Consider the following 20,991-nt stretch of genomic DNA (forward strand, 5'->3'; position numbering starts at 1 on the left):
CTGGCCTACATTCTTCAACTGTCAATCAACTGAACGTAAAAGGAAAATTTTGATAATTCCTAGGGAGAATTTCCATGAACTTCATACCTTACTGAAAACAAACCAAAAACATAACTACTCTGATAGAAAATACTTCAGGTGGAAAGTTTCCAGTCGGGCCTACTAAGGTTTGTATGCAGACTGGTCACTAGAGGGGGATGCAATGTACAGTTTGTAAGCATGTCACATTACCTCTGAATTTTATTTCTTTGTGGGTCTCTGTGATATGGATCAATTATACCCTTTGGCAACACTTGTTTTAGCTTAAATGCACGTGTTAATTCTGGAGAGATAATTAAAATTATATTTACTTTGCCAAAAATATAGGGAAAAAGAGCAAACAGTTATAAAGCATGGGAAATATTGGAGTAGATAATCCTTTCTTTTTGCCAGCTCTGTTTGTTATCTTACATAGCACTACAAATTAAGATAGTTTTGTATGTTTCTTGTGCTTGTCGGTATATTGTGGAACTAAACCTTTTGGGAATAATAGGCTTTATCAGATATACAACCTTTTTATATCTTATTTTATTTTTCATGTGCCCTATCTTTAATGGATCAAAAAAGGAATAAGAAAGAAAAAAAGGAGAGATCCCTTTCCCCCTCTCACAGTCTTTTAATCCCCAGTGAATGGCAGTGAACATTAAATCAAAACAGTTTCTTTGTCACTCTTGCTTACATCTCTCAAAGATAGACATGTTCCCTGGTCATTTAGGAGACACAACTGGTTTTATGGACACTGTGGCACTGCAAATAGGGCTTAGTGAATCTTCAAAATGTTAATCTTGAAAATCTATCTTTCTTCTAATACCAGTCCACATTTCATGGCTTGTGACTCTACTGTGGAACTTGAAATGAGAGCTGTTGGCAGCAGTCCTTCCTCTTCTGTGGTACTTCTTTACGGAGGGATAGAGAAGCAAAGAATTGAAGCTCTGTCAGTCGAAATGACCAAAATTGAATTCAGTCCAAACTATCTTCTCTTCTGTGTTTTGTAAGGGGCTCAGTCTAATCTACTGGTAGGTTTGCCATATGAAATGAAATATTCTGCCAGAGATAAGGTTTGAAGGCAGCTTTGTATACTATTACTAGATTTCATATAGACATTTCATTTTGAAGTCAGTCCATCTTTGGGGAAAGCTTTGGACTAAATGATTTTGGAGGTCCCTCCCAACGTAACTATTCTATGATTTTATTAACCATAACTTTTCAGTTGCCTCCGTTTAATCTCTCAGCATGCAAGCAGCTTTTTACACAACAAACTACATAGGGATTTGCTAAGGTAATTCATTAATTCCCTAAGCACTGAGTAAAAACCTATATGCATATGGGCTTTTGCTTCTGTGGATCCATAAATGCCTTTCAAATGCACTTATTTCCTTCTTCTCTTCTTCTTCATGTGTGGTGGGTTGACCCTGGCTGGAAGCCGGGTGCTCACCAAAGCTGCTCTATCACTTCCTTCCTCAGCTGGAGAGGGGAAAGAAAATATAACAAAAATCTTGTAGGTCAAGATAAGGACAGGGAGATCACTCACCAATTACCACCATGCACAAAACAGCCTCGACTTGGGGATATCAGTTGAATTTATTACCAATCAAATCAGAGCAGGGTAATGAGAAAGAAAATAAAATCTTAAAAACACCTTCCCCTGACTCCTCTTGTCTTCCTGGCTTAACTTCACTCCAAGTTTTCTCTACCTCTTGCCCCCCTGAGCAGGGCAGGGGGATGGGGAATGGGGGTTGTGGTCAGTTCATCACATGGTGTCTCTGCTGCTCCTTCCTCCTCAGGAGGAGGACTCCTCACACTGTTTCCCTCCTCCAGCATGGGGTCCCTCCCATGGGAGACTGTCCTCCATGAACTTCTCCAATGTGTGTCCTTCCCATGGGCTATAGTTCTTCATGAACTGCTCCAGCGTGTGTCCCTTCCATGGGGTGCAGTCCTTCAGGAACAGGCCGCTCCAGCATGGGTCCCCCGCAGGGTCACAAGTCCTGCCAGCAAACCTGCTCCAGCCTGCGCTCCTCTCTCCATGGGTCCACAGGTCCTGCCAGGAGCCTGCTCCAGTGTGGGCTTCTCATGGGGTCACAGCCTCCTTTGGGCATCCACCTGCTCTGGTGTGGGGTCCTCCACTGGCTGCAGGTGTATATCTGCTCCACCGTTAACCTCCACTGGCTGCAGGGGGACAGCCTGCCTCACCACGGTCTTCACCATGGGCTGCAGGGGAATCTCTGCTCCGGCACCTGGAGCACTTTCTTCCCTTCCTTCTTCACTGACCTTGGTGTCTGTAGGGTTGTTCCTCTCACATACTCTCACTCCTCTCTCCGGCTGCAGCTGCACAGGTTTTTTTTCCCCCTTCTTATATATGTTATCACAAAGGTGCTACCACCATTGCTGATCGCCGTGGCCTTGGACAGTGGTGTGTCCATCTTGGAGCTGGCTGGCATTGGCTCTATCAGACATAGGGGAAGCTTCTAGCAGCTTCTCACGGAGGCCACCCCTGTAGCCCCCCTGCTACGAAAACTTTGTCATACAAACCCAACACATCATACTATATTGAGTATACAAAATGATGTGTCATTTTACTACAATGTTGACACATTTGACAGCATATAAATGTCAGAACTGAAGTGTTCCTTCCCCATATACAAATGAATTTTAGATACTATACTTAGAACTGTTTATAAAGACTCTTCTCACACCAGTGTGGCAAATATAAGCACTTTTGCTGAAGGTAGCTAACCAACAACAAAGAACCAGCTTCTCTCTTGGTTCTGCAGGTTGGAAATGCCAGGCCAGTGATTTCAGATGCCTTTCTCAGAAGCAAGAGGTTGCCTTCAATGTAACAAAGTCTTGGTGCAGTCTGTGCACTACTGCTTGAGATATTCCATAACCACAGTTTTCCTATGCGCCATAAAGACAGTTGCATTCTTAGGATTGCAGTATTTTCACATCGCCATCCACCTGAACTACAGGACTTTCACCTGGGAAAACTGGTGCAACTCATGTTCACAAAGTTTAAGAGAGTTGTTTATAATTTGGAAAGCTGACCACAAACATGTGATATTTATTTAATGTAACAAAACTGAGGTCACTAAGGAGTTAGGAACATAAGCCATACTCACAACACTATGCGACTTCAAATTGGAATTAGGGTTTACAATGGCTAAAAACTAAGGTGAGCACATATACTGTCATCACTAGGACAAGAAATGTGAAGCTTGCCTAAAGAGAGAGAACACAGTGGTTTTGGAAGGCACCTACTTTACATTAAGAGATTAAAAGTCCTATGATAATCCAAGAGAAGGTGAAGAGGACAACCAATAGATGTTGGTAGACCTAGGGCACTTGCAATATTTAAAATGAAGGAAAGCTATGAAAAGATTGATAAATTATCTTTTCCTTAAAGTCTTGAATTTATAGTGGTGTTCCAGCACTAGTAGGCACTAGTCAACCAAAGTTGTCCCACATTATACATTCCAGACTCTGAAATGATTGGTTCTAACAGCAGAGAACTGGGTTTGTTGACTCACATAATGTCTCATGGTCCTAAGCTGAGCGATGACTAAAATGATTCATTTTGGTTTTATTATCTGCAGAGTAGGATGAATAAGAGACTAAGCATGGTGTTTGAAAAATACCCCTCATATAAGAAAAATCATTTGCTTTCATTCCTGGCTGTGTAGAAATAGACTATTTTGAATCTAAGTTTGTTTTCCAGTCTTCAGAATTATTTCAGGTTCATGTCTTGTTCAACATGACATTCTCAATTGAAGGTTTTTTAGAAAAGAGGCTGAACTGTAAGACATGAGGGTTTGGGAAACCATAGTTTGAGGTCAGTAAATTGCAAAAAATAAGGGTAATAGTTTTCCAGTAAGGATAGCTACTAGTTTGACTAAAAGGTGATCTGATTCACTTCACTCTATTTACAGCTTCTCAGATTCTTTATTCTTAACCTCTCAGTGGATCATTGCAACATCAGTGTGAAATTATAAATGGTTGTATCCTGCAATGGGCATTGATTCCAGGAGATATTACTCTATACAAACTTCTGATGTAAGCCGTAGTACTTATTGATTTCATCAGTGTCCAAATTACTTTTCTGTAATATTGACTTTTTTCTGCAAAAACATGTACATGTGAGCAGAACAGTCTTCACATTAAAGAGTCTGGCTTTCAAAACAGTTTAAAACATTTCTGTGCTGCCCTTCCAAATCCTGAGCAGTATTTCTCAATCGCATATTACCAGACTGTGTGTAGCAGAGACAGGTTAAACAGATCATGAGCCAGTACCTGTCCTTTTACTCATATACAGGAGTCCCATTGAGCTCCCTGCAAATTGAGGTTTCCAACACCTCTCCTAACTGTCATGCTTGTTCAGGTGTAGAAATACAGATTTAATAGTTTAACACAACACATCCTGACTTAAAACCCTTGCTATGATTCCCTGCTCTCTCTTCTGTTTATAGAAATATAAAACCCAGAAGATTGGTGCACCGTAAACATAAATGTAATTTCTCAAAATGCTGACATAAGGCCTGAGCTGAGTGTTGATGTCTCAGCTGGGTTCAGGTCTCAAGACAGAGGATGTGACTGAATTGGGGATGCCTTGGCAAGGTGGCTCAAGAGCGCCCATGGAGGGAAGCCCTTGGCAAGCGCCACTGTCAGTCTGCTCCAGAGCAGCTCCCCTCTGGGCAGATGCAGACAGACGTTATTTTCCCTTTGGGAGACAGGCTGACACTGGGGCTGTGCGTGTGTAGATACAACGTTGTGTTCAGTACACTCTGCCCTGTCAGCAAACTGCCTGGCTCAGACACAGTGCTGAGGGCATTCTTCATTTCCAGAAACCTCAACGCAGAGACAAAGTCATGCTTGTCTGCATCTGAGGGGAGGCATGTCCGATGCATATCCAAAGCAGCATTTTGCTTTCCTACCCTACTGGGTCATATTTTCCTTTGGTCAGGATACTGTCTTTTGACCTTCCCTCTCTTTCTTTCCCTCCTGCCTGCTCCCCTGTTTGATCCTGGGATCATACGCTAGCCGGAAACATCGGGGCTGCTTTTCCTTCATGCGGCTGTTGGGAACGGGATTGCTCCCCTTTATCTATTTCTGCTTTTCTGACTGCTTCCCTAATATTTGTTCCAGGTAGAAATATGGCTGTGAACAAACATGGAAGGCAGCATTTTAACGGTTGGTTTCATACCCCTTTTCATGTAGGGAGACACAGCAAAAAGAAGAGGAGCCTGTGGCTGATATGAAGATGCAGGTACTTCATGGCTGGTTTTTTGTGTTTGTTTTGTTTTAAGAGGTAATGCTCCAAAGAAAACCTCCTAATATGAAGGATGCCCCATCTGGGACTCCCATTCACACTGCCCTGAAACTGGGGTGCTCTCTCAAATCTTGATGCGACACAAGGCAGGAGCCTCCTTCCTGGGCCCCCAGTCAGGTGCAGCTCACGAGAAGGGTGATTCCTGGGAAAGACCGGTGGCACCGGGAACAGCAGAGAGCAGGAGAAGCCTGATGCTGCCAAATTAGTGCCACTGAATAGGGACCTGAAGTCAAAGGTACATACAAGGGATGCTTTCCTCAGCTGTGCTGTCCCCTGCTCTGAAACCCGGCATCCCCAACACTCCCTTCGTTGGGCAGGGTGACACAGGGCTGTCTCACGCACTGGGAAGAAGTCACCGGTGTGGCCTGATCAGGCAGCTTGGCTGGAGGGTTCCCCAGGACTCGCAGGGTGCAAGGGATGAAGGCGAGTCTTATAAATGACCTGAAGATAGTCTGAGAACCGATTTCCTCAGACAATGGAGGCTGAAGGTTCAGGATATACAGGAGTGTTAACATTTATTTCTGGGCTTTCTTAAAGGGCTCAATAAAATCTGTTTATTCTGACAGAACAGTAACAAAGGAAAAAACCTCATTATTATGCTAGAAGGATGTCTGAAGATGTAAGCTTTTCTTTCAAACTTTGAAAAGCTTTATGGATCTCAGTTTCCTGAGAGAGACTTTGTAGTAAGTACATAAAATGGAAAATGGAAGGCAAACCTGTGAAGAACAGATACCAGGAATTAACAAAACTGAAACTTTGATTATTTTTCTTTGTTTGTTTCTATGTTTGATCAAGATGAAGCACAGCCAGCAGCCACATGAAAAAGGAACTCAATGTGTGTGTTCTAAACAAAACATTACATTTACTCCAATTTGGAAAGAACAACTCAAGTATGTCAAGATTTTGTGAAGTCAGTAACACTGAGATAGCGACGAGTGCGATGCAGCACAAGTTAGGATTATTTAGAAGGTATCTGTGATACTCCAATCAGCAGGGAAGGATCTACATGCCTAATAAGAGTTGAAATATCTTTAAATGCGGGGTGGGGAGTGGCGGGTGGGGAGAGAATGAGTGCCACGCAACAGAGCTGCTGCTGTGAGCACATTTTTGCACACAGGCTGCCACGGGCAGGATTAGTTCCGCACAGGGATGCGTCCCTCGTATCCTGCACAGTGCAACTGCCCTAGTCTTTTATCCTAGCAGATCCACAATTTAGGAATCAGCTGTACTTTTCCAGGCAGCTCAGAAATAGGCTGAAGTGTGGCGAGTATCACTTTTTCTAGGAGAAAAAGAAAATCCTGAGTCTTTACACACTAATTCATTTGTTTTTGAAACCACTGTGATAGTATCACAGAATGCAAATACATATTGCTGCAGGGACAAGACATCTGCCATAGATGCTGGCAACTAGAAAAGCTCACATCTCCCCACTTCCATGCTTAACTAGGTCTAGCTGGATATCTAGCTTGAAACAACAAGACACTTCAATTACTGTCACACTTGACAGAGAAAAGAGGAGGTTCTGTACTTGGTACAGAAATTGATGAGAGGGGAAACCTTTAAAAATAACCGGAAAAGTGAGCTATTGCCACATTTACAATCTTTTACAGCTCTATAAAAGTGGGATATAATCAAGCTTAGGGACGAAGACAAAATACTTGCTATTAAAATGTTTGCTTGTGAAAGGCATGTACTATATCCAAGATGCAGTACAAGAATATAGAATCTGACGATGCAGGCAAAATATCTTTTGCCCTTTGCAAAATGTCATTTAGCAGGGAAAGTGTATATAGAATCTACTGAAAATTGATTTACTGATTCAAGGAAGCTATTGCAATTGACTGAATGATCAGCAAAGAACACACAAGAGGAAGCAGAAAAACACCAGTTGCAAGCAACAAATCAAGAGCAAGGCTTTTAGTAACTAGCATCACAAACACAGATTTTCAAACAAACTGGGAATGTGGGGAAAGATGCACAAAATGCTTTAGCTAGATCAAAAGCTTCCAGTAACTCTGAGATCAAGTTTTTTCATACAGTCACTATGCCTTCACAGCACATGGCTTTTGAAGAGCTGAGCAAACTACAACATAAAAACATATGAATGTGGACACAACAATGCTTACATTATATTTATCAAAATGTTGACTGATCCAAGTAAATTCAGGAGAGTGGAAAGTATATGAAAGAAAGAAATAAAAAAGTTGGCAATAGCTTACATGAGGAAGGGAAAATGAAAGTAATATTGATACTCTCAACAAAAAGGCATAACTTGCCCATATTAGAGCTGTAGATATGAGCAAGAACAGTCAAGTGAGGAATACAAATTTCACCACATAACAGTTTTTAGGACAGAAAGAATTTAAGCTCTCCCAACTAGGACTCCCACAAATCATGGTCTTCAAGATTTCTAGCTTCACCTAAACCCAAACCTTGGGATAATAAATTCAATCATAAAAGTGTAGTGGGTTCATACAATGTAGCCATGACTCTTTTAGTTTATATTTAATCTGATTTCAGCTCCCATATATACTTTCCATCAAAATTTTTAAGTAATTTGAGTATGACATGTGGAGTTGTTTTGAGACTCCCCACTAGATGTCGAATGAAAATATTAATCAAACACAAGGCTAAACTAGAGAGACCTTTGAAGGCCATACCCTGGGTTGAATGTAGGCACATGAATCATACAAAATTGCAGAATTTTCTGTGGTCTTCATTTAAATTTGACTTCTGTCAGTAGGGACATAAATCATCACCATTTCCCCATGTGAATAAAATGTATTGAGCCCTAGCTTGATTTTCAATCTACTCAAGGATTGTATAGACCTTGAATAAACCCAACTTGACAATACACATAGTGAAGACCTGGGTTGAGAGATTTTGTGGAGATGCTCAGAAATCAATAAAGAGACCCTTTCTATGCATGGCATGTGTAAATCTTTCTGACAAAACGATGCCAAAATGCCCATCTTGGTGCTGGGTGTATGGACATATCTGAAAGCAGGAGGTAGCCTCTGGAAGGGTTTTGCTAGTCTGGTACCAACAGTGAACACTACTGTTACTAATTTTTCTTTTATAAAGTAAAAAATATAGCCCAAAGAAATAAGGTTTGGGAGGTACATTTCAAAAACGCTATTATTACCTCAATGACACTTGGAAATTTGAAAAACACAGATGAGAAAGGAGCTCTTAAGCCTCTGTTGTGAGAAATTCAGCAAGATAAATCTGATCTGAGCTGAGCTGATAGAAGGTTAATAATGAGTTCAGCAGAATCAGAAATTAATTGTCTTCTGTTAAGGCCACACACAGTTTGAAATGGTGAGACCAAGCACCATTCTCTTCATGAAACCAAGGAAGGAAAAAAATGAGAAAAGAATCAGAAGTGTGTAATCATCGTGGCTTTTAGAAAAGCAAGTAGTTGTGCAGGCCTGTCAGATGCAAGGGCTTCTCCCTCTCAGGACAAGAGACAGGCAAAGCACATTCAGTGCGCAGCCCTTTCCCAGAGAACAGGGCCGTGAAAAGATTCTTCTACCTTTAACACACTGTGGGTTTAATGAAAGGCAACTGCTATTTTAAGATTTCACAAGGGTTTTTATAACAAAGAGGAGTTGCAGACACCGTCCCCATTACCACAAGGCTTCCATCCTCTCTTTCATCTTTCTCACTAAGCCAGCTCTTACAAACTTTTACAGATAGTTAGAGCCATCAAATGAAGGTTAGTCTAACAAAGGCTTGGTCCAACCATGTTCAGCTGTTAAGGCTCAAATTAAATTGATACTAAAATGGTCTCTTTTTTTATTAAAGTGCTATAATCATTGTGGCTACAATCCCTCACCATGGTATAAGTAGTAATAAGCTGATACATGTCATCATTGCTGATAGCTGTCAGGACTTCTTTCTCCAGAACTGGAAAGCAAAATAAAACTCCCAATTATTCTCAAAATGGAAGGATAACCCCTTTTCCAGGGTAGAGACATGAAAGATTCATTTTCTTCTCTGTTCTGTTAAGCCATATTGCAGATTTATTTAATGCATTATGTGCATTGCATTAGATTTCAGAACTCACAAAAGAGGGTTACAAGCTATGTGAAAATTTAAGGTAAAAAATTTAAGGCTCCTGTGAAGTCACTGGCAAAGCTTAACACAAAAAGGTCAGAATTTCACTCTTGGTCTTTCTCTTCACTTGTCGTAAAGATTTTCATCTAGTAATTGTGCCTGTGGGCTGACTGGGACTCATGCTGAAAACACAACTTCTGTTCTCACACTAAAAAGTTTCAGAAGTTAAGCTACTCTCAGCACTGCACATCAACCACACTGATGTCCTTATAGCAAATTATCTTTTGACCCTCAGAAATATCATCTGGTAAAAGTTCTGTGAGGCAATGATATGCTTTTTGGCTCCCTAGTGAGATACTGTTTTGGGTTTTCTTTTGTGGAAAACATTATTTAAAATCCCTCAGTGCAGAACTATTTTTCTAACAGCCAGTAGTGACAAGGCATAAAGCTGAACCATAAGGTCTGGATTTTTGTTGTCCTAAAACAGTTACCCAGATTGCTGCATTCAGACATGGAGCTCTTGGCTTGCATCATGACTGAGGCAAGAACTACAGCTTCAAAAGAAAGCGTCTTCCTCTGAGCTCCACAGTTTTGTGGCCCGAAAGGAACCTGTGAAGGGATGCAGGTATATGAAGGGAGACTCAGTAAGAAAGCAGAGGATGTGTGAAGTCAGAGCCAGTGGGGTGAGGAGAAGGGAACCTTGACTGGGTGGACAGGGATGATATGCAATGAAGAAATGAAGCAAGTACAACCATGGAAAAAAAAAAAAAAAAGGCAGTAAGAAGACATTCTTCCATCCTGCCTTTTTTGTAGGTTGAGATCCAGGTTCCTTTCTGCACAGCAAATCATAGTGGATCCACCTTACACTTTAAAAACTGGACACTCACTAATAAGGTCTGGCCTAAATAGCTTTTTTCTGTAACATTTCCAAAAGCCTTTAGGACCAATGGAGCCATGTAGCTGTTATCAACAGTTGGTTTTTTTTTTGTGTTTGGTTTTTTTTTGAGAAAGGTTAATGCAGAAAAGCTGTGCCCAGTGCCAAGCTTTTCCTCACAATTTAATGTACTGAAAGTTTGTAATATCAGTGGTTTCTCTCTGCTCTTAATCCAGACCTTGCCATACAACAGGGGCTAAGTTCCTGACTTAACAATCCTGACTTGGGCCAAAACTGAGGACTGGAATGTCTGTCTCAATACTCAGGACTTATAAGGGATGCCTTGTAAAAACAGAAGAGATGACAGTCAGAGGCAGAAATCTGTTTGTTCAAAGCGGTGCACAGCCATGCTGTGTGACAGGAAAGCCCAACCATCCCTAGTAAGAATGATGTTCCTTTGCATTAAAGGGCTAGCAGAACTAAGAATCATATTTTATCTTTAGCAAAAGAAGGCATTTTCATCTAAAATCACTGAAATATGCATACCTTAAGACTATTTTCATAGCTAGAAAAGCAAGAACGGATTTTAGAATGCATACACCAAGGACTCAGTTCTTCCACTCAGGTGTCACCAAAGAAACTGAATGAGTGCACTGATCGGCACTAGATTTTAGCTCTTAGAAGTGATCCAGTCAGAGATACTTTTATCTGTAACAAATGGGCCAAACAAACCACGAAACAGATTATGGGAAAATATTTAAAGTAAAAAAGACAAAACAAACAAAGAAAAGGAAAAGAAGTAGTGAAAGAAAGTGACAAGGTGTTATTTGAAAGCAGAGTGCTATGCTGGAAAGAAACTGAGAATTCTCAAGTGGAAAATTAAAAAAACGGAAACAGATTAAACAAGTATTTGTATCCATCCTTTCAGGACAGTAGAAGAAAGTACCTGCCCATGTGGGATATCCAATCAACAAGGACAGAAACCAATGAATTAAGTGTTCAGCATTTCATCATTTCAGTTATTAAAAAATTAGAGAGTCTTCACAATTACAGGACGTCAGGACGGAGCATACTCTACATTGAGGAACAATAGTGAGACTGAGAGACAGAAACTGAAGAAGCCTTGGCTGACATTATCAAAAGCTGACTTAATTCAGGATATACCCCTGAAGACTAGAAAACAACAGTATAAGGCACCAGTAACACAGCAGGAAATGAGAGACCAGACATCTCACGGCCAGCCGGGGGGGAGCACTCGAAGCTGGAAGGGGACCGAGAGGTGCAACATCTGCTGCAGTGAAGCGCCGCCTGGTCAGGAGGAGCCGATGGCTGCAGCGGGTGAACCCCCATCCCACCGATCCCTGGGGTTCCCTGCGGCTGCTGCTACCAGGGCAGGAGAGGTGCCGCAGGGCGGAGGGCATGGGGCTTCTCAGGGAGCTCTTGCTGCCCGTTTTGGCTCTGCAGGCGAAGGTGAGGGCTGGGACTTCTCTGCCTGCCAGATCATGCTGCGGAAAGCCCTAGCGCTGCTCAGGAGGAGGATTCCCATGGGATCAGTACTGTGCTGCCGGCTTGTGCTGCAGGAAGACAACGCTCACAAACGTAGTCAAGAATAGAGCTTCTGCTTTCCCTTCTAAGATTTCCCTGAATCCTGAATTCCTCCCAAATCACTCAGAACCGATTACTGCAAAGTTTTGCAGTCAAGTCACTTGATAATGAATTGTAATTTGTTCAAAATGTATTATAAGAGAATTTGAACTGCGCTCTAGTTTGACTGTCCTAATGTCTCCTGCTAATTAATGGAACTGTTTGAATAAGTTATTTTAATGGACTGTTTAATTTTGCATTGACTCAGAACATTTCATGGAGCTTAACATTATTGAATGAAAAGTGGGGAACAGACATTTCTTGTCAACAAAATTTTACTTGTTTATATGAAGATGAAACATTCAATATTCATTTTTATTTTTTGAGATATATTTGATAAGAATTATGTTTTTAAAACTTTGAATTAGAATTAAAAAATTAAAAAAAATAGGAAGAATAGAAAAATAATTTTAAATGTCAAAATGAAGCATTTCAAAGGCCTCTGAAATCTAGGTTCAGACTTTCTTAGGCTAAAAGAATTTTGATAAGTGACATGGTTTTGGAAGTATTTAGTCAATCCAAAGTGGATTTAAAATCCTCTTCAACAGACAAATTTTATGTAGCTCTGCTACAGCAAAATTGCAGAATATGGCTTATATTAATATACTTAGATTAACCCTCCATATAGTTAATATACACGGATGAATATATCATGTCAGCAATATTCTTCTAAACATCATACATTTATCATAGCCATACAGAAGCACCATATCTGCACATTTAAATAAAGTAATTTGGTATGTAATTGGCAGTGGTTAACAGTAGCCATTTTTATGTGCTTGTAGTAGTTTTAGTATGAGCAGATGGATGCACTCATACATTGGAGTAGATGACTAAAGCAAAGTGTGCTAAAATTTGCAGAGTATAAAGCAGAATTTGTGCCAAGATTGCTAACCTAGGGCACATAAATCCCAGAAGACTGGCTTAAAGTGATATGGTTTGTAGACCGCATATTTCAGACTAAAATAAAGAAATGTGCAGTTTCTTTTGCATTAGAGATTTGATTTTCTTCTTCAGTCAGCAAGGATACTTTTTCTTTTGTAACCACAAATAGAGTTATTCTTTCATTTAAAAAATGACTTCAAGAACAGGTAATAATTTTTGAAAATACCCTTTTGAACCCAAAGTTCTTGGGCACTGAGAGTTCAAGACATTATCATGCTATACATGCCTGGCTCTAAAATTTGCCACTATAGGCCACTGCCAGAGACAGGACACTGAATTTGGTGGGCTTCAAGCTTGCATCCCTATGACTGATTTTATATATACACACACAGTATTCTTGTTATGCTTCAAATCCCAAGAAACCTCCCATTTATAAAGGATAAATACTATATTCGAAGTCCCTCCCTTCATAGGTGTCCTTTGTAGACCTGTCAGTATAGGTACACTTGGAGCAAGAAAACAGAACTTTTCATGTGTGCAAGACACGCTGTTCTCTTGGAGATGCCAACAACAATGTCCAGAAAATTGTTGCTACCACGTATTTTTTCAGAATTTCATACCAGAACCCTGAACTGGGCATAGTCTCACAATCAGTTTACTTCTTCGCCTAGCAAAGGGAAAAAGCCAGGTCCTATTTCCAAAAGAATAAGTGTCTTTCACAAGGAATCTTTCACTGCAGCTATCAGTGTCACTAGGGAAGGAAAACTTACAACAAGATGCAGGGAAATGATACTTATTATATCACCACAATTCTATAGGCCCAGTCGCTTGAGATATAAATAAAATGAGCGTTTCTGTATTTTTTTAAAAAACAAGTAGTTACGTTAGTGGAAAATGAAGAAGTGTATGTCTGACACTGAAGAAAACCCATTTTGTAACTCACTTCATCCTATTTTTTAGGAATTCTTTCTGCAGCAGCTTTCTTGTCACAGTGCTCGTACATATGAAGGAGCTGTTTCCAACCAAACTACTGTGGCTAAAAACTGCAACACTTATTCAGCACTAACTTTCTTTCCCTGGTTGCTCATCTTTAAATACACCTGCAGTTAATTTTGGTTGGTCTCCTTCCAAAGAAGAAGTTAGCGCAGAGTGGCAGAATGATTTCTGATGCAGACATGACACAACAAATTTCTGCTCAGAAGAGAAGGTGTTTCCTGCTTCTAATGAAGCCTGAACATTGGTGGGCCAGATGCGAGAAAACACTGGATCTTATGGTTGCATCCTCTAATGACAATTACAGTACAGCAAATGTGACTCATAGTGGTTTGTATAGAAACTCTGGGTTTTTTTCAATCCAATTTCATTTCCAGAAGGAAATTGGATAACTAACTCATGCAGACTCTCTCCTACTTCTTTGCCAGTGGCATTGTCAGCTGACACCCTGGCTGGGATTTACCTACCATACCTCTGTGAGTGTCAGCATTAGGCACTTAGTCTAAACTAGATGGCTGTTGCCCACCCTGTAACAAGCACAAGCTCATCCAAGATTCCTCCCTTTTCAAGACAGTCACCTAAGACAAATGGAGAGATTGCCTTCTGGAAGTCTTTTTGCATTTCTGCATCAACCTTAGGGGGACTAGTGACTAGTTTAAATTAGGCACTTAATTCTTAGCGGGGCAAAAGTAGGTGAAATGAATTAACGTTTTGGATTTAAAAAATTATAGTGGGAACATATACTATATTGCATAAATTGTAAAAGGCTATCCCACAGGACTGATGTATGCAAATAGGGTATAAATATGTTGTAAATTTCAGGTAAGATATCTGTGAGAGAAATTATTATAAGCATGAAGTTGAATACTGTCTGCCAAGTCATTCAACTAAAACGTATTAAAACCTCCGGTGAATGTGAAAGCATTGTGCCCCAATTCCCCAGTCCACCTGATGCAAACAGACCTTCCTCCAAGCTCCATCAGTCTTAAAGAGATCCCACAAGGGTCTGCAAATACAGATGAGACTGCAGACTATCGCTTTTGCTTGAGGCTTCATACTCCCTGAACTTTTAAGGTAAAGTAAGAAACTTACCTGTTCAAATCACGATGTATGATTGGTTGTGTGAGATTGTGGAGGTACTCCATGCCTTTGGCAACATCTACAGCAATGATTAATTTAGACTGCAGATCAAGGGTTCTATATTTTGAAAAAAAAATTACTCAAAGTTAATAAACAGACAAGATTTATCTGTAAATTATTTTTATCTGTAAATCATGAAACCTTTAAAATAGTTTTAAATACAAAATAATGTTATATAATATATTATAAATGTATATAAAATAATGACTAAATAACAATTTAGTGATTGCTTATTGATTTGCCTGTACATCAAATAATCTGAATCAAAGCTAAAATTTTTCTAGTGTGTTCCCTTCTCTGTTGTTTTATACTGAAATGAATACCATTTACATCAGCATAGGTTTACTAGTCTTCCAGATTCGGTACCACAAGCCCAAGCAGAGAATGAGCAGAATACCTCTTCTGTTCATGAAGCAGGGAGAAGAGCGATCCTCCAGAAATGTACTGAGTGACTATAGCAAACTGACTTGGGTCATCTAAGCAAGCTCCCACAAACTGGATGACGCATGGATGATTCAGTCGGCAGAGAATGGAAACTTCACGGCAGAACATGTCCACGTCAGATTTGGAACAGTAAGTATTAGCTCTATAGCTTAGAATTTGCATGAGAGAAAACAGTAAGGCAAAAAGATAATAAAATATGGGTTTTTTTTAACACTTCAAACTAGGTCATTAACCAAACAAGATGGAAAATTCTGGTAAACTTACCGTTTGATCGCGACGATTTTATTTCTGCATCGTCCCTTATATACTTTTCCAAAAGACCCTAAAATGGTTTAAAATAAATAAGCACAAAGTTATTTATTACAAACATCAGACATTTAAAATGAATGCATTCTTATTTCTGGTACCTGAGCCGATAATCTCATGGAACTCTATTTCAGAGAGCTGAAGATGGAAATGTGATGGCAAACCAGCACGGAGGAGAAGCACATCTGCCTTTTCTGCAAAAAAACCCCCCAGTTAGCCTATTGGTAAAATGTGGGGTCATGGGGAAGGACAGAATATAAACATTTATCTTCACAAAAACATTGCACAGTGAAAGCTGATTTTCCTCCTCTAAATTGGTTGACTCGTAATCCTATTCCCTTTTCTTTCAGTAACCAGAGTAAACCCCAATAACAGACATATACTTGCAATGCTACAGTTGCCCTGGGCTTTCTCGGCTTTAAAATCTTATCAGTGATGAACACTGTCCCATAAGCATATTTTGCCTATATCATGTCATGGTTGCGTAAAATTCTTTATACGGAGAATTAGTTCTTTTTTTCTGTGTAGCTAGTGCTCATTACTGATGCAGGGGATGCTATTCCAGATCTAACTGGCTCTTTAGTGACATGTGGAATCTAAATTCTGCAACTTAATTTAGTTAGCAAACTTCTCTGCCGTGTTGATCTTTTTGGTTTATTACTATAAAGTTTATCAGAATATTGCTAAATGGAACATTTCAATGCTGCTACGTAAATGATGTAAGAGTTTGATTATATCCAGAGTGAATACTTGAAGTGGAAAATTGAAAGCACCACAAAAAAAAGAAATATTTTAAAGTACAAATATTCATCTGAGTGCTTTGTCTATATGTGTTTCAGATTAACAGGAATTATTTTTGGACAGTATTTTTCTTGTAAAGATAATCCAGGCATTTTACAGTGGAATTCAATACAATATTTGTTTGCATTCATGGATTTGTGTGTATTTCATTAGTACTAATTCACAATCACATCCTTTTCTCCAAAGAAATAAAAATAAATATTTTTTTTTAAAGTACATGAAAATAAGATAAATACAGGAATTATCATGAGGCTGAGCAACAAAGATAAGTACATTGTTTCCTAAAATTATCCTAGGGAAATATAGCTGCTGCTTATGCACATAATGAAATTTCTGAACAATGAAAATGCCAGGAATAATGAATCTTGCGTAGCGTGTTTAGGCTGACAAACACCTTGGGTAAAAAGACCATAAAAGTTCAAGTTTTCCCTTGCCATTGAGAATACCTTTAGTCATGCTTTTAATCTTTCCTAGAGGGGATGGAACTGACACATAGGAACCATCTGAAATAAAAGAACAGAATGAATTTTATGGAATTCAAAGACAGTATAAGCATCTGTACTGATAAATTAATAAGGCAAAGATTGCTTAAAGAATGAAAAATAAAGGGGTAAAAATACACATAAGCACACAAACACATACAATTGTGATGTTATACTGCTGCTTTCTTGGAAGAAATTTGTACATAGCTTCACTAAATGCTGTAAAACGATACTGACTTTCACTGGTGTTAAAGGCAGCCAATGTAGCTTTATATATCAGCTAGATTCTGTAAAGGAACTCAAATCAGATTCACAAATTCTGAGAACTGGGCTGCAAGCATATTGCATTGTTTAGATCACTAACTAGATTTTCTGAAAGACTTCAGCTTTCTCCATGTACCAAAACTTTCATCTCTTGTTTTTCTGCTTAAGTGGGAGCTGATTTTTTTTAATAATCAGCCTTAAAAAATCTGTCTGGGTGTGTTAATTGCTTGCCAAAACAGATTTCCAATACATGCATAAATTTAGCCCCCTAAAGATTTACATACACTTGAGATAAACTAAACCTAATTCTGGGACAGGTCAAACCACTCTGTGGAGCTGGAAACATAGGAAGCAGATTGATCCTGCTGCTGACTGTGGTGTTCCTCCTGTTTCCACAGCAGGAGTCAGTGACCTGGACAAGCTGCAACGTATAACATATTCACCCTCTCTGTAGACAGCATTCTCAACACACTGCAAAATATTCTGTTTATCAACTGCTTGCGTTAACGTTCATCTCGCCGCTTGTCATTTAGTGGCCAATACAAATGAGTATTTTTGTAGCAAAAAGGGTAATTAATTTTTCCCAAGGGGGAATTAGATATCCAAAGATGTTAAAAACTATGAAGGGCACTGAGTACAGAAATATACTGAACGTCAGTAATCAAAGAAACATCAGAGATAAACCACACAAAAAGAATGGCTAAACAAGGCATTAAGGATGTAAAAAGGTATGAGTAATAATTTCTAGGGATTGATTTTTGTCTCACAGCTTCTAGCTTTTCTTTCTAGTGCATAATACAAAGTGATAACTCTATTTTAAGATAAAGGAAGAATTTTTACATAAATAGAGGGTACCTGGAAAATGGGGATTCTCATTACACTAATTTTCTTTGTTCCAGAAAGAAATGATCCAAAGCTCCCTGACATCCGTGAAACATTCCCAGAGAATTCAGTGGTCTTTGGATCAGACCCTTCAGTTAGAGAATAAAGTGATTTCTCAGACCATACCTCCTCCAGGTTGTGAGTATTCGTTACAGGGTGATTCATCTTGAGGTCTCTTATAATGTTTCAGAAGGGTCACAATGGCATCATGACCTAAGAAAGAAAGAGGAAATGTAAGATTTGAAAGTAAATGCAGTAGTCTCTCCTTTTTTTTTTTAATTGATTTAAACAAAATCAGGGGATTTTAAAAGAAATGTACAATGTGTCTATAAAACATGCAAACAAAGATACAGCAGTGCTCATCTGTAACATACTATGATTCTTAACTACAGAAATATAAGGAAATACCTGCCAATAAAATCAAGCGTGTTATTTTCATAAGTCCACGTGACCCTAAGATGTGATATATGGCGATAGAAAAAACCCTGCTACAGAGATCCTAAAATGGAAATTGACAATAGTCTTCAATAGGCCTTACAAGGACAACCAGTGCCTGAAAACATTTCAGTTCTGGTGTCCTTAACTGGACATAATTTGTACACTATATTGCTGTAGACAGTTGCTATATTCATCACTCTCCTTTGCAAGGAACCAGAAGAGAGTGGTGTATGCACAGCATGCTCACTCTCTCAGATGTTTAATGCACGAAGTTCTGCTTGGCATCATTCAAAATTCTTTCCTAAACCTTTCAAAAATGAGTTTTCCCTCAGTAATTTCATAAAGAGTATTTTGCCAATATCAGGTTTTTGAAAGTCCTTTGAAATCCATAGTTTTACTCTATTACAGTCATTCTCATAACAAATGGTACTGTAGTGCTTTTGGAGGAGGGGGGGAATGTCCCAGAATCCTCCAACTTTAACTTATATTTTCCCCCATTCCCTAGAAAACATGTGGGAAAGAAGAGCATTTTTGAGTTCTTGCTCTGTGCTCACTGTAAATGACTCGTCTCAGCACTCCTTATTCGTACACCCAGGCCGACAGCAAATGTTTCTGTTTGCTGCTTATAAAGATGAGAGCAGACAAGAAGAGGAGGAAAAGATATGCAGTTTACTGAGCTCATGATGCTTGGATGATGTACCAAATGCTACCTATTATTTCCTGCTTCTTCAGTTGCAAAGTTTGTTGGCATTTCTTTAAGGATATTTTTCACTGATATCTTGAGTACAAAGTTTTTGGCTTATAATAAGCCAGGGAAAGACCAGTGAGCTCACAAGTTACAGAAGGGTTGTTTGCTAGATCTTCTAAGGTCCTGCAAAAAACTTAGAACTCCAACTCAGAAACAGGCATGGCAGAGGCTGACATTTTTTGCTGACTCTCATCCTGTTATCAGAAGCTACCTTCTACAGGGAAGAAGTCCTGCTGACTCACTAGGCGGCCAGGGACATGAACTCACAGCAAAGACTGTTGTGGAAAAATTCTCCAAAACATAAGAATTTAAATCAAGGACAGGTTTTTCACAGATAGGAGCTTTCTGGACATCCAAACTCAGAGGATGCTTGTACTAAACGTTTGAAGTGTTGTCACATAAATGTTAACCCAAAGGAGATGGTCACTTCTTTATCAAAGCAATGAAGAGACTGCTTAAATAGCCTTCCACAGTCCATAGGGGTGGAATGGCAATGCCAGGAAGAATAAACTGAAGGGGAACCCACATAAATAGATGGCTCTCAAACATTGATGAAATCCATAAATGGATGAGAACATCAGAAACATTTTCAGGAAGAAATAAAGCTTTTATTTTCATGGAGTCAAAAATGATACAGAAAACTGACACATTGCTGTACAAATAGAACAGTATGACAGGAAACACGGAAAATGCCTTGCTTTGATCCATATTTGCAAGAATTTAAGATTACTGACTCTGATTTATCGTTCCTTGTAATGTGTCCTTCAGTGAAAAAATTAACACTCCTCATGCACGTACCAGAGGGAGAAATAGCCTTCTCTGAACAGGCTGTATGCTTTCTATTTTAGCAGCACTTAAATACTCCTGTCCTTGAGTTTGTGTTGAATTAAACTGATGTTTAACAGAGTATCTGAGAAGATAAAGAAAAGGGCTGTTTTTTACAACCCTTCGTGCCAGGAACTGAAAATCAGATAGTGATAGCTCTTACTCTACAGGGACTGAGGGATTATTTTGTACTGTTCTCTCCTTCCTGTACTGCTCCCTCTTTCCTGTACTGTTCTTACGGATTGTGTGACAGAAACTAGAAAATTGAGATACCTTTCTCATAAGCCCACATCAAACAGGTTTGCTCGTCCTTTTCTCCACTGGACCTGCTGGGATCACAAGCTACCAGATTCATATCAGCTCCATTATCCAGTAAAAATTGTACAAGTCGAATATGACCATGGTAGCAAGCACAGTGTAATCCTAGAACATCAGAGAAGCATGGTAAGCACGACTGTCAGAACATCATGAGAGGACTTGCAGCAACAACTATAAAGCACAAATTGATTTCCTCGATAAAGGAATATATTATCAAAAAAATACCTGAGGCGATAGGTGAAAATAAAATATTAATGCTGCAAGAACCAATCTATTGCCTGCTACACAACATGTCAGCATTTACTCTACCACCTGCAAATCACATCTAACAACTTTGTATGTGAGGAAAAGCAAGTAAAAACAAAGAAGGCTCTTTTTTTTTTTTTCATTGCCTGTAGTAGGGACATGGAGGTGTGCAGCCCTTCAGACACTATATCCTATGTGCTCAGACCCTAGCAGAATAATACTTGGGCCCAATTCTTAAAACTGCTTAGAAGCTTAACTATGGGAGAATCAGTTTACATCAGGT

The 20,991-nt window shown here is 39.4% G+C and overlaps 1 protein-coding gene across 1 annotated transcript in view; it reads right to left on the minus strand.

The window, feature by feature from the left end:
- The window catches only part of TNNI3K (TNNI3 interacting kinase), a 106,101-nt gene that overhangs the window by 48,770 nt on the left and 36,340 nt on the right, over nucleotides 1-20,991 (minus strand). The window contains exons 11-17 of the mRNA XM_064455777.1: nucleotides 20,418-20,567; nucleotides 18,260-18,346; nucleotides 16,952-17,008; nucleotides 15,806-15,898; nucleotides 15,663-15,720; nucleotides 15,352-15,546; nucleotides 14,907-15,011 (exon numbers count right to left, since the gene is read on the minus strand). Coding sequence (XP_064311847.1) covers nucleotides 14,907-15,011; nucleotides 15,352-15,546; nucleotides 15,663-15,720; nucleotides 15,806-15,898; nucleotides 16,952-17,008; nucleotides 18,260-18,346; nucleotides 20,418-20,567 — 745 coding nt within the window. The remainder of the gene's footprint in view (nucleotides 1-14,906; nucleotides 15,012-15,351; nucleotides 15,547-15,662; nucleotides 15,721-15,805; nucleotides 15,899-16,951; nucleotides 17,009-18,259; nucleotides 18,347-20,417; nucleotides 20,568-20,991) is intronic.

The sequence above is a fragment of the Phalacrocorax carbo genome, chromosome 6 (assembly GCF_963921805.1).
Source record: "Phalacrocorax carbo chromosome 6, bPhaCar2.1, whole genome shotgun sequence".
Classification (NCBI taxonomy): domain Eukaryota; kingdom Metazoa; phylum Chordata; class Aves; order Suliformes; family Phalacrocoracidae; genus Phalacrocorax; species Phalacrocorax carbo.